The sequence below is a fragment of the Plodia interpunctella genome, chromosome 8 (genome assembly GCF_027563975.2).
Source record: "Plodia interpunctella isolate USDA-ARS_2022_Savannah chromosome 8, ilPloInte3.2, whole genome shotgun sequence".
NCBI classification, from domain to species: Eukaryota; Metazoa; Arthropoda; class Insecta; order Lepidoptera; family Pyralidae; genus Plodia; species Plodia interpunctella.
Window position 1 is genome coordinate 2739309 of NC_071301.1, and position 13876 is coordinate 2753184.

The 13876-nt window shown below is 33.5% G+C and overlaps 1 protein-coding gene across 3 annotated transcripts in view; it reads left to right on the forward strand.

Annotated features, from left to right (window-relative positions):
* LOC128671949 (NEDD4-binding protein 3-A-like) overlaps positions 1–13876 on the forward strand; it is a 70772-nt gene that overhangs the window by 25004 nt on the left and 31892 nt on the right. Inside the window, exon 1 of one of the 3 annotated variants that reach the window (XM_064436101.1) lies at positions 3317–3335. The exons of 1 other annotated variant lie outside the window; for it this stretch is intronic. Coding sequence is in view for 1 of the 2 variants with exons in the window: in XM_053748800.2 (XP_053604775.1) it covers positions 7251–7271 (21 nt within the window). In the remaining variant the exon portion in view is untranslated. Of the gene's footprint in view, positions 1–3316; positions 3336–7006; positions 7272–13876 lie in introns of those variants that run through there. One more of the 3 variants, XM_053748800.2, reaches the window with a different exon arrangement.

The following is a 13876-nucleotide window of genomic DNA, read 5'->3' on the forward strand; positions in this document are numbered from 1 at the left end:
GTAAGGATAATACAAAGCATCAACAATTATAGTGAGAGAGCGCCGCCAAACATGTACCCATTGTATGAATATTTGAATGTTGTAATTTGAAACTACTCATTTTGAACTCTCAGAATGAAATAGATGGTTCCATGTTTTTCAACCACGCTTCCTGAACTTTTTGTTTGGTTTAACTGCTTTTTAACGATCGATTACGTTGGTATCATGTAATCTGTAAGTCAAAGGCCATTGTCTTGATGCTCTGCTGGCTTTGAATTTGCATCGTTAGATCGGAAGATATTCACTTCTGTACACTTTTGTTTATACGTGACCTTTTGACATCATTGCTTTTTTGTGTTTTTTTTTCTTGTTATTTTGTTGAGTAATGTTTTGGGAGATATGCACCAAAATTCAATAGTAAATTCGAGACGATTACAGCTGTTGCAGAAACTGAAGTAACTGTGCTCGAAGAGTTGTATTTTAGTTAGTTGTATGTACGTTAGATACCATACAAAACATGATTTGTCGAACCGGTGCAAATGACTCGATTCTCCGCGATCGACGGGTAATATTTCAATTATGATGACAAAAATGCAATTAAGCTTGCGTCTTTGTGAGGATGGATTGAAACAACAGATACGTATATAGGTAAGGAATATCAGAGCACTGTTCGCTTACATCTGACCAGTGTAGTAGTGTACTTGTTTTTCATGATTTTACGATGATAATTTACTATGTTTGCTTACCATCAAGAATTAAGTTAATGATTCCAATTGCGGAAGAAATTATAATTATAACTCCGCCATTAAAATCGTTCCGCACTGTAAATGCATAACACCTTTATCATAACAACAGGCTGTATTTCATTAATTGGATTTCTTTTTTGTTTTCCTAAACTATAGGATAGAGTTTCTATGTGCTTATTTTCAAATATGTTTCGGTCTACTATTACATAAAAAACAAGTATATTAACATCTTCCTAGTTTCTTAAAACATCATATTTTTTTTGTACAAAATTTTCATTTTCGACACAAGCTTTTGTCGTAAAATCAACAACAAGATCTCACACGTGATAAAAAAAACATGTCCGTGCAGTTGAAGAGTTCATCTTCCGGAAGCCGATCCTAGGTACATCATAAGATCATGCATATCCTAATAATTCATTGTCATCCAATCTGAACGTGTAGACAACATTTCAATTCAATAAGATGAAGATATCTGCTACAACATTGAGTAGCAAGATTCCATTTGAACATACGTTGTGACATACATTGCAAGTTAAAAAGCCTATAAAATGTAGAAAACCATTAGCTCTTTTTAAAACAAGACAACGTAATAATTTTTATTTTGCAAATAGGCAATTACACTGCACAGAGCGATAGGAACCTCATAATAAATATAGCCGCAAGCATAGCTATTTGTCCTGTGATTACATCGTTCAGAAATAAAGAGTAACCTTCTGACGATACTATCTGCTTCCATTTGTTTATAACTAACTATCTTTTAGATAAATGAGTTCGTTTTATCTACAATGCTTAGTGTTGTTGAGCCTGTTAGTTTAATAATCGCGCTAAAATGTTGCGTTTAGCGAATAACGTAATTTAGGATTGTAAAGTTTTAGTTTAGTGAAGACATAATTATTTAACTGTTGATAAATATTTTATGAATGCCATAGCTGATCAATTATTACACCATTTTCAAGAATATCATAATCGACTTTCGCTAGATTGTGTGTCTTACCTAATATTATAGTTTTATCGTGTATTTATTATTTCTTCCTGCTTTTGTATGACAATAATATGTGTTAACGCCTTGTATAATATGTGTGTATTGCCATACACACACACGTGCACGTGCAGAAGATCGCCTGCGGCGGACATCGCGCCGCCGCGCTCCTCACTCTCCTAACGGCCTCATAACAATACATACGTGTACACATTTATTTTGTAAATTATATAGTTTATAAGTTTAAAATATCATTTTCAAGTTTTATTGAAGAATCCACATAGTAACCACAAAGAAGTCGCTCCCAGCTGGTCCAATATGTAATCAAATTTAACAGCACTGGGCACGGGTAAACATATAAATTAGCGGCTCCGACGCACTATGGCGGCAGAAACAACCAGTAAAACGCTCAGATGAGAGAATACTACTACTATTACTACGCAACTAAACTTGAGCTTGAGGGATAACAATTGCGCATACAATAATATTCATAAAAGGTTCGTGCTAATGACTAATGAGCTGCTCTAATTTCAAGGTTTCTTAAATTGGTTAAAAGATGACGTTTCCCATACAGGTTAATGGCCATTCAACGTAGGCAATTAAAATAATTCATCGTCCTAGGTGAGCGTCAAACACGACAGGGCAGCGCAACGCAAAAGGAAGCTACAATAATTACTTGTGGCCTATGTCGCTGTAATCGCTCATGTACAGAGCTTAATCGCGTAGCGCAGTGTTTTATTACTCATCTAGGACGTTGGATAAGAATGCACAGGCGCAGAGTGCACGATATGTCACCTGGCACGCGCACGGTCACTTGACGCAAAGTCACGATTTCTTTAATGTGTGGTGCATGTGTTCTGTGATCTGTTTGACATTATTTGCAGTGCATTGATTAGTTTATTGATTTACTAATACACATATTTTGTTAAAAATCCATTTACAAACGTCTCGCCAGCTTGCCTTAGAGACAAGGATCTATTTATTGATAAATCTGCAACTACCGAGGTGTATATCGAAAAATCAGACCACCTATAAATTTATCACACCGCATTCATTTTCTGAAATGCTATACTAATTTTAATTAAACATTATGAAATAATTAGCACCTAAACAGATGTATTAATATCTTATTAAAATATTATCTCTTAGCGAGTCCAAGTGAATTCTTACACATTAGTATACTTACCGCCGATTGGCTGCCAATAAAATCCATTAGCACTTATAGGGGTACCAGATGTTGTGGGAATCACTAGGAAATTATCATAAAAACGGACTAAGGCGAATGTGCGAAACCCCACAACAGTCTACACGTGTATGGAGAATTATGCTACGATTTTTGACAAAAAATATTTTTTAATACCTAGTTTATGAATACCAATATATGGACGTCATTTGAAATGACTTCGAACGGTTTCAGTTTATAACAGTTTAATGTTACTTTAATGTTTAATGTTACGGCTAAACACCGAAGTGTGGCTACACCTAGGTTTAGCCGGCTAGACCTGGGTGTCACTATTATTGTTAGGCGACACCTAGGTTGAGCCTTAATCATTTCGGGACTTAGATGCAGTAGGTCTTCAATGGTTACACTAGGTTAGCTTTTAGGATGCCGGTTAGATCTACGGGATAAGGTGACGATCTTTTATTTCTATTTATTATGATAATTAGAATGAAGTTTATACAAATCAACAATGTATATTAATAACGGACTATAGTAAAGTTGTGGCTCATTCATAGCATAGATGTAGTTTGTTTACACACAATCGCTTCAGTAGTTTATTGCTCTTATTGTTTGTAAAGCATGCCTTTCTTACAATACCCATTGTTTGCTTGTATTAGACGATAAATATACCTTTTCACACTCATTTTAATTTATTTTGGTTTTTGTATTGCCATTTTTATGAGACATGTTTAATTTTGTATGTATTTTTTAAGTATCCTCGTGAAGCTAAGGCCCGCGAAAAAATGAATCTTTTAATTTCGAAAATTCGGCCATGTTTTTATAACCGGCTGCTCTACCAGACGTCTACCTACATTGGGAGTGCTATTATTGCCTATCACCAGTCAAGACTGTTCTTACTCCTCAGTAGCGAGGACTTTTCTAGGGCGGAAACCCCACGCCACAATAGTAACGAGTTGCCTTTGCTTTCTTTCGATGATTTTAATAGATTTTTTATCAAGACACAAGATAGTCATCGCTAAATAGTATAAAACAAAGTCGCTTCCATCTGTCTGTCCCTATGCACGCTGTACGCAAAGGATTTCGATGGGGGTTTAAATAGTTTTAAATAGATAGCGTGATTCTCGAGGAAGGTTTACGGGTATAATTTATTATGTTTTTACCTGAGCGAAGCCGGGACGGGCCGCTAGTAATCAATAAAAAGTATTAATCAGTAGTTGCACGTTCCCACAACAATCGACTCCTAGAGCTATCAAACGTGGGAACGGACAAAGACAAGCCGATATTTACTGCCGATGTCGTCTCTATACATTGTAAGGAAAATACTGCCCATCTGAATTTAAGATAACATCTTGATGGATAGATTATAATGGTGCATCGCGTCGCCTCGTTGCGTCTTCGGACCTACCTTAAGTGCTGACAATAAACTTTGTACTCACTTGAATTATTTATGAACAATCCAATTCTATGGACAAATAAGGGCTTCTAACTGATTAAATTCTTAATTTCAATTGAAATTTTATGTTAGAAAATTAATCGTTTTGAGAAAGTGAGAAAAACTGCTTGGTTTTAAAATAAAATGATTATTATATCTTTTTTTGTCGCATTTATAATATGTGTTAACATTTATTTAAATAATAACATTTGTATTCATTTTACATGTTTCATAATTCCTTAAATTGATAATAAATTACATAATTGTTACATATATAAATGAATTGACAGTTAATTTTGAAAGTACTGAAGGTACCTTCATATTTTGTGAATTCGAATGAATGTTAAAAAAGTTATTAATTACGCTAGATACGAAGTTGGATATTTTAACTAGGTAGGTAAGTATTCAAGAAAGTATGGTAAAGTTTATCGTTCATCACAAAGTATCCAGCCGCACCGCAAAGGGCTGCGCGTGCGCACCTTATCGACGATCTATTGCACAATATGGCGCCACGACCGTGCCTCTAAATCTTCCCATTTTAGAAAACAAAAAAGACCTTATCTACGGTTCTCAATCCGCAATTAAATACTGAGAGTGAAATATTTTCTATAATATTTCTCAATTCTTTTAAAAGAATTATATTATCAATTTAACTGTTTTGTGTTTGAATACCTTTGATAAATAATGTAGGGTACAAAAAAATCTTAATAAAAAATGAAAATTTCATAATATTTATTTCATCGTGGAAATCTAAATAAACTCAGAACAAGAACTTTTGAAATTAATATTAATCCTAACAAAAATGACATTATGCCTGAATATACATATCATAGCAGAAGTTACACTACTTACTTAGAAGCTATAAGAGAGTTTACGTTTTACCCCACATCCGGTGCTTCAATAAATTCTTATTTATTACTTGTGTACTACACTGATATACAATAAATTTGATATCACTTTGCCTGGCCTGTTTATTATTGGTATTAGTAATAATTTTGTTGAGTTATGATTAGCTAAGTTTTATACGTTGAGTTATGCTATCAGCATGTTTACAAAAGTAAACAAATTGTATTACGTAACGAGATTGAGTTTATTTCAAGTACCTATTCTTCATTTGAAACTTTCAATGCTAATATAATGGTGTAAAAATCTGGTCGAAAATTTCTGGTTGAAGGAAGAGCTATGAATGACAATATGTCTAATAATAAGATATTGTTCTTTCAAATCTTTAACTAACACACATCGTGGAAATTTCTGTGTTTGTCTTTATGTCTTGTACCCAAATTTACCACAAAATGAAGTTAATTCTTAGAACTTGTTACAAGATTTATTTTATTTTTTTACTTTTAATTAAGTCTTTAATTAATGTTTGATAATTTTTCGTATATGTTACTAAAGACTAATTATATTCAATCATAATTTTGATGGTACAACTCGAAGTTACAACCGAACCAATACAATTCAACTTGCTAATACAATTCCAGTAAAAGATTAATTTCCGATGGTGGTCTTATGATCTTAAAACACTTATTTAAATTTCCGCAATAAGTATTAGCAAGCATTGCTCACCTTGAGCGTGTTGAGCAAAAACCAGCTCAATTTCGCTCACGGCGACGACGGGAAACAATAGTGTGGGTAATATAAGTAACTTGCTGTAATATTATATGCTGCATATAACGTAATAGCTTCTATAACAACGCAACGCAACGTATTATGAATAGAAATAGAATTTTAAGGGGTTGATTCAATAGTTTTTGTGTCTGCACCCCTTTTTTACACACTTGACATAACGTTTCTTAATATAATTCTCATGTTCTTAACACCTGTGTGCCGAAGAAGGAAGTGCTAGATGAGGATGTTCTATTATGCATACTAAATAATACTACATTCACAACTTGTTTATTTTTATTTGTGTAGAAACCTCACAGGAATAATAAAAATGTTGATCATAAATCAAAAATGTCAGAAGTTGGTAATAGAGACGGGTATGATATAGCTGTAAAGCATACCCAGACATTGCTTACTAATTATAACTCATCATGATCTAATAGACACAAAAACTATAAGAAAGCAACCGATGTCGTGCTGCGTTAAGAAGAGTTATGGTTCAAGAAGTTAGTCAAACAAGAAGTTATGGTTCGAAAATAGCGAAATAACTACCGAAAAATGATCACCATGTTTTCACCAAATTAAGTTCGTTGATCTTTACTGTACGAATTGGAGACTATAATTTAGCAAATCAATTGTATGCAGTCATCAACACCGCAAGGTAGCACAAATACCGGTTCTATGACAATTATGAGCTCTGTCGACGAACTCCGCTCCTAAAAATCTACCACGCCAAAATAAAATCAAGGCTATTCATTCAAAATTGAAAATAAATTGACCATTTAAAAATTTTTACGACGAATTTCTTTTTTTATAACCTTTTACTATCTAATTATATATAAATTATCAAACTAAACTCAATTGCTGACACTACATGATAAACGGCATGATATTTTTATTAGTAATGCAAATTGGGTAAAGGTACGAGGTATTTCTTGACTTTTAGGCTTGTAGGGTAATGGAGAAACTTTGGAGCAAAATCAGCGGGGTCAGGATGATTGCTGACCTCCGAACTCGAATGCTTCATTGAAGCAGCTGGCCCATCGTCTCCATTGAGCGGTTCGTGGCCTACGCGGCTCAGTGCCAATACTAAACGCGGTACGCGATACACGCGCTGCGTCTGGCTGCGTAAACCACTGTGCATTTGCCTTATTTATTTTTAAACCGTGTTTGGCGGGAAATTTGAATGTTATTTTTTTATGCAGACTTTATTTATAAACTGCCAGTCAAAACACTTATCATATTTTGTTTTTAACAAAGTGAAATGTGTGCTTAGATTGTGATCGCTTCTATTTGCGAAACAAAACCCTGTGAATTGCCGAGATGACGTCTGTTTACAATGAGGTGAGTGCACGACATTTCCCTCTGGCATTTTAGTTTTTGTTGAGTAATTGCTTAGTTACCTGGACCATAACAGTTGAGTGGTTACCCTTTTTATTAAAAAAAAAAGAAAACTGGTTGGAATCGTTGTGATCTTTTGTGGAACTAAGCTAATAAGTGTGATTACATTGAGACTTCTATGCCTTGTCCAACTTTCTCATATTGTGTCGGGGCTCCGGCTCCATATTTAAGACTTCGAAACTTGATAAATAGGTTTTAACAAGAAAACATGCCTCTCGTCGCGTACCACTTTCGTCGGCTTCACCTACTTCTGAAGCGATAATGACATTGAGAAGGTTACAAACAGGCAATAAAATAAGACATATAAGTAATGAAATTTCTTACTTTATTAAAATGCTAGATGCAACCTATAAACCTACTAAGCGACGTTGAAGCTGAGATTCTTGATAGTGTGGAAGATTGATCAATAAAATTTAACTTCTATAAACATTCGCTACCTGGATTGCGGATACAGCTATATGGGTAAATTGTACGACATAATGATTTGCAAATTAAAATTAATTTTTATTTTTACGAAATACTGAAAGCAATCTTTAACAATTTAGTCATTATTGTCTACTATATTTGTCATTATTGTCTATATTTGAGAATATTCAATCAAGGGTTCATTAATTTAGAAATCAAGTTAAAAAGTATTGTTCGATTCATATAACTATAAATAAATTACTTTTTACATAAAAAATAATTAAAATGTCACTGACCTGCTGAGATGAACGCCGAAAGTTCTTTAATTTTTTCTCCCAACAAAAAAGTTCGAACGGAATGTCCCCGAAATGTTCTGGCTGTATGTAAATGTCTACTTATGCCTCCTTGTGGTAAAATAGTCAATATTTGAGATGTTCGCGTCTTAGATAGGATACGATGTCGATTTTAGATATTTAATGTCTGTACTTGAAATATTTATAAACAATAACAAAATATTTTTTTAAATGAGGGCTTCTAACTGAATTAATTCTTAATTTCAATCGAAATTTCATGTTAGAAAATTAATCTTTTTGAGACAATAATCACTTAGATTTTGTTGGATTTACTTTATGAAAACGCGCTTGCGTGTTAGGAATTTTCTTATATAAATTTTTGGTAATTTGAGTTCTTTGATATTTATTTTTTTCCAAGCAAAAAAGTTTAAACGGAATGTCCCTCAAATGTTCTGGCTGTATGTTAATGTCTACTTCTGCCTCCTTGTGGTAAAAGAGTCAATATTTGAGATGAACGGGTGTTAGATAGTGGAAGATGTTGGACGGATGTTCAAATTTTCCGTGAAGATATTTATAGTCAAGCAACAAGCATCCTGGCCTGGCTTCGCACGGGGCATAAAAAATAAAATCCGTGGCGCGATTTAAAAGAAGAAAGCTTGTTGAAAGGTTTGTTTTATTTATATTACTTGCTGGGTTGGCTTGTGTAAAACCTTAATAAATTATACACATAAATCATTCTCAGGAATCATACTATATGTTGTTGAAAACCGTACAAAAATCCGTCAAGTAGTTTTTGAGATTATCGTGTTCACACGATAGGGTGACTGCTTTAATAATATGTAAGGATGTAGTACTTCAACTTCCGTTGTTTTTTCACCCATATCAAGAATTGTATGTAGTTTTACTTATCATATATCAATACATAGGTACCTACTTAATTGTTTGAAATATACACTTCTAGGTATCTCGATATTTGCAAGGCGGAAATACGCATATAAAAACAACTGTGATAAGCCTTGGAATGTGAGTAAACATGAAAAATTAGTGTGAATTGTTCTCTCGATTAACTGGACCATGTGAAGTCATTAGACCATCATCTAATAGAGTACATTTTACGGGCAAATTTTCTGATAAACTTCTCGACGGATAAAAGCAATTTTATATATTTATTAAATTATTTTTTCGATCAATAGTAATTATGGTTACTGAATGAGGCGACGAAGAAGACTTATCCTAGAATCACTGTATGTTTATTAATCAATCATTAAAAAAATCTGTATGAAAATGACTGTCTAATACATGCTATATTTATAACAATAAGTTTTCGAGTAGCTGGTATGCCTAGCAAAGCTGATCGAAATATCCAAGCTGGGCACAAATATATAGGTGTAGATTTTCCTTTAAATCAATAGTAGTTTTTATTTGCTGTAATAAAAACGACTATTTCAGCCAGATAGTGTTATAACGTATGCAGAAATTCTGCGTCGAGAGTAACAAATATACTTGTATAAATGTTATCGGCTGCTGCATGTTCAACTTGAAACTTGTGTAAGGTTGAGCATACAAACACTGCATCTGTACCATAAACAGTTGAAAGTATCGAAAGTTAACGAGTGTAAAAAATGAAGACCAATGTTTACGTTTTACAGGTTATGGACGCACTATTTTTAACACATCCACGTTTCGAGTGTGTGCACTGCTTGTTATCAACTCCGATTTATTTGTATGACAGCGAAAGCAAGCAAAGGCTCTACAGTTTACTTTATTACTCCTAGCAATCGAAAATCTTTCTTTTACGGACTTCAAGACGTTAAGAATTTTATCCGTACGCGCTGTTATTACATTAATTTATGTGTGGGTCTCAATCAATGGGTCTTCAGCATCTAGTTAAGATGTCGGACCACTAACATGCAAAATCTTTACGACATCAAGCTTCTTCTTCTTGGGCTTGCCCCCTTCTGCTAGGACCAAGGGGAATAGGCATAGCCTGATATTTATTCCATACGTAATTTGCTAGTTTACACGAAAGTTGCCGCAGCGAATATGGCATTCCTGGAGTTTATCTTCTAAGTCACGGACACAAAACAGGAAAACAAGCAGAATAAAAGAAAGTGTATATATACTAGCCCATATTATTTGTTTTCGTCCATGAATGTACCCTCTGTGATGTTAATTTAGGGTGTTAACTTGTTCAGTTTGTTAGTAGGTGAGATCTCACTAATGATTCGTCTTGGATATTCCATAAAAGTAATTCTTTGTTCTCTGTTCCTGTTTCTTTGTTATATTTTACCTTGATTCCGGGACGTTCTGTTTAACAATTTTACTCTAGCCTACGAACGTTGAGTAAATATAATATGGGTATGGACATTTACGTCGATAGAAGGGCATTTTTAAAGCAATTCTTCGAATATTAAAGTAAATATTTTGCCACTCAACCGTTACTGATACGATAAGGAATATTGATATAGATGTGAATGTTTTATCGAAACGTAAACACAAGGCTTCCACGTACGCAAAATTCATTACTAAAATTATGACCGTTAATGAAAAATCTAATTGTTACAAAATTCGCTATAATATGCTTAAGCAAAATTACTTTGGAATTTGCTCAATCTATGTAATATATCCTTGACAAAAAGCGTGGCCATCCCAAATGATTTTAATAATTTAGGAGCTAATAAAAACTGGAAAGTAAAATCACGCGCAAACTTTTGTAGTTATTTGATGAATGAATTTAACTCTGTTTAGACTTGCTTTCTCCTTTCAAAAATTGTGATAATGTGTGCGATACCCCTTATTATTTTGTTTGAAAGCTCATTGGCCACTTTCACTATCACTATTTTATTGTTGACCATTATTTTCGTATTATCGTTTTATAGTTGGCTAAGCGATGTTTGAAAGTAGAGTAGGTATAATTTTGTTAAATGTGTAATAACAATTGTGGTGTTTGTTAATACGTTAGTTACTTAAACATCATAGATAAAAAAATCTGAATTTCGCAAATAAATCTGTGTCGTAAGGAACTAATGGACACGAACACATATATAACGAAACGAAACAAATATTTTTTGAGTCTCATCTCCATTTTGATTCAGATGATCTTTACTTAAAATGACTATGTAATGTTTTCCATGCTAATCTCTGAGCGAAAGAAAAACGTGGAAGGAATGATAAAGACGTATTTAATTTACCCGACTGAAGGTTGAGTTCAACTCAGAGAAGGAAAGGAGCCATGAAAGGCTTTTATGGATCAGATAAAGGAAATGCAAAGGCTGTGTCAATAGGAAGACTGAAGAAGTGGAGGAGATATCGTTCAAACTCCGATTTTAATATATTTTTCATGGAAAAATTTTCAAAAAGGTTTTAACTGGGTGTATAAATTCTAAATTGAAGATACTTTTGAAACAACACTCGCACCTTTATAATAATCTGACCCAGTAAAGGTAGAGTATCATTAGTCGCTGTAAAAATATTGATTTAAATGTTCAAACAACTTTTTCTTTTTATCTTACAACATAACAAAACGATTACTCATGGAGTAATGCGATATATTGTACATACATCAATAAACACAAATTTAAGGTGACTTATTGAAATAGATAAATCCATTAGTATAAAAAACAAATAACCTACTTTTTAGTTATACCACTCTCCTAATGGCTACTTTAACTATCAAAATTTATGAGTATCTCCATAATTTTTAATCCCATGGTTTTGAATTTTTATCATCGTCGTATTACAGATAATTATTCAAGTACGTCCAATATTTCACTATTTCTGTTTGCACAGACACCCCTTTTTGACCTCTGTTTGTGCATTGCTAAATGGTGTGATATTTGGAATTCAAGATCAATTTCAAAATAATTCATCTAAAAATTGTCACCAGCGCTTAGACACAGTGTGCATTCAACATACATTACGTCATCATTACATGTAACTCGCAAAGTTTTATCAATGGATCCATTTACCAAAATAAGGCATTATCTGAAATAAAGATAAATATTATTACTAAATATTAATTGCAAGAAGTAATTTCCTCTAATAAAATCAAAGCAACAAAAGCTTTATCAGAGTAAGTGCAATGTTGAATAACAATTGATCACTCAAAATGCAGGGTCCGTATGGCGGCAAGTTGCTGCGTGCTGGTGACGCCATAGCATGCGTGACTCATGATTCTAGCCGAGTATGCCACCCATTCACTAATACATTTCTGATACAAGATTTGTAAATTTTTAATGAACGTAAGTTAACGTTGTAACGTTAACTAGCTGATTGGTTTATATAATTATTAATCTTCAAAAAAATAATTAGGGTTACGAACTGTATTTACAGGTATAGGTTTACATTCTGTAGTGCTGCATTTAGTCTGTAGATTAGATAGCTATTTATTATTATATTAGCATTTTGCCAAATATTCTGCCAATTTTAAATTTTCTGATAGGTACGAGACAACAATGTTAGCTATTTCTGGCTGAAGATATCACAACCACAGCCAGTAAAGAGGTTGTTTTAACTCAACAGTCATAACAAGTGAAACTAAGAACGTCTTAAGGATTTAATGATTCACGTTGTTTTTCATGCAATGCTTGACTTACTCCAACCTTGTTTTTAATATTTTCATTCGTAATGAATGGTGATTATCTATTTACTGCGATTCAGGCCATCGGAACTTAATTGCAATATTGATGTATTTACGGCTACTAAATGCTGTTCCCATGACTCATCTTAATGCTCAAGACCACAATAAAGCGTATAAGTCGAGTTTCGAATCACCTTTCTTACAACGGCTTAGAGTCGTTTTTGGCGAATTTTACTCTCGTTAGTGACCTCACGACCAGTTCCAAATACTGAAGGAAAGCTCGCCCGCGCCCCCTTGATCTGATAAATTAAATTACTAATAAAGCAACATGAGGGCTTCTATGTGGGAACTGGAAATGAGTCATAACACTATAATATAATTGAAAATTATGGATGTATTGGTGTTGGAAAATTAGCATAAAAACATTGTATTTTGCTTGTATATAAGTATAAAACTAATTTAAAGTCAAAAGTTTAACTTTCAATTGAATTATATGATCATAATATGTATTTACTATCACGACTTCGACCTTTTTATGTCCTTTGGATCATTGAAATATAATTTGAAATTGTTAAACCTATCGTCCATGAGACTTCTTTGGCTAATGGTGTTATAAATGAATAATAAGTCTTCTTTATATTACAGACACATCGCTGAAATGTGTCAAATATGTTCTTTTATTTGTAAATCACCAAAGTAGCTGCCTTTTTTTTTGCTTCTTTGTCCGTTACGCCATCCGATTCTTCGAGGTCAAGCTCGGGAACAGAAGCATCTCTATCATAATCGTATTACTACTTCACACTCGTAAATTTCAACCTAACTCTAATGCAGTTTAGCAGACCTTGTAGTACAGACTGTGTAATTGTAAGGTACAGATAGAAGTATGAAACTGTAATTGGTATCGCAAAAAGTTCTCACACGAAATTGAACCCACAGTTAAATAATTTGAGCAGATCGTTTAGTGACTCATTGGAAGCTATTCACGCTTAGCCTTGAATTTGTACTGAAGCAGAAAATAAATCTTAAGGCATAAGTCCACGTTCATTAGCCATCAGACCAAATTTAGAGGTCTATTTATCCATTTGCGACTTTGCATAACACCGAAACGAGGACAATTGTACTTTGTGCTATTCCAAAAACGTCCCTGACTTTTTATTTATCACCGTTGTGTAACATGAAGTTTAGAGCATGATTAACTTTGTTCGCATGAAGAACTACCGTGGGAGTGATTCTTCTCTTGACGGTTGACTGATGTTACCGATCACAAAACA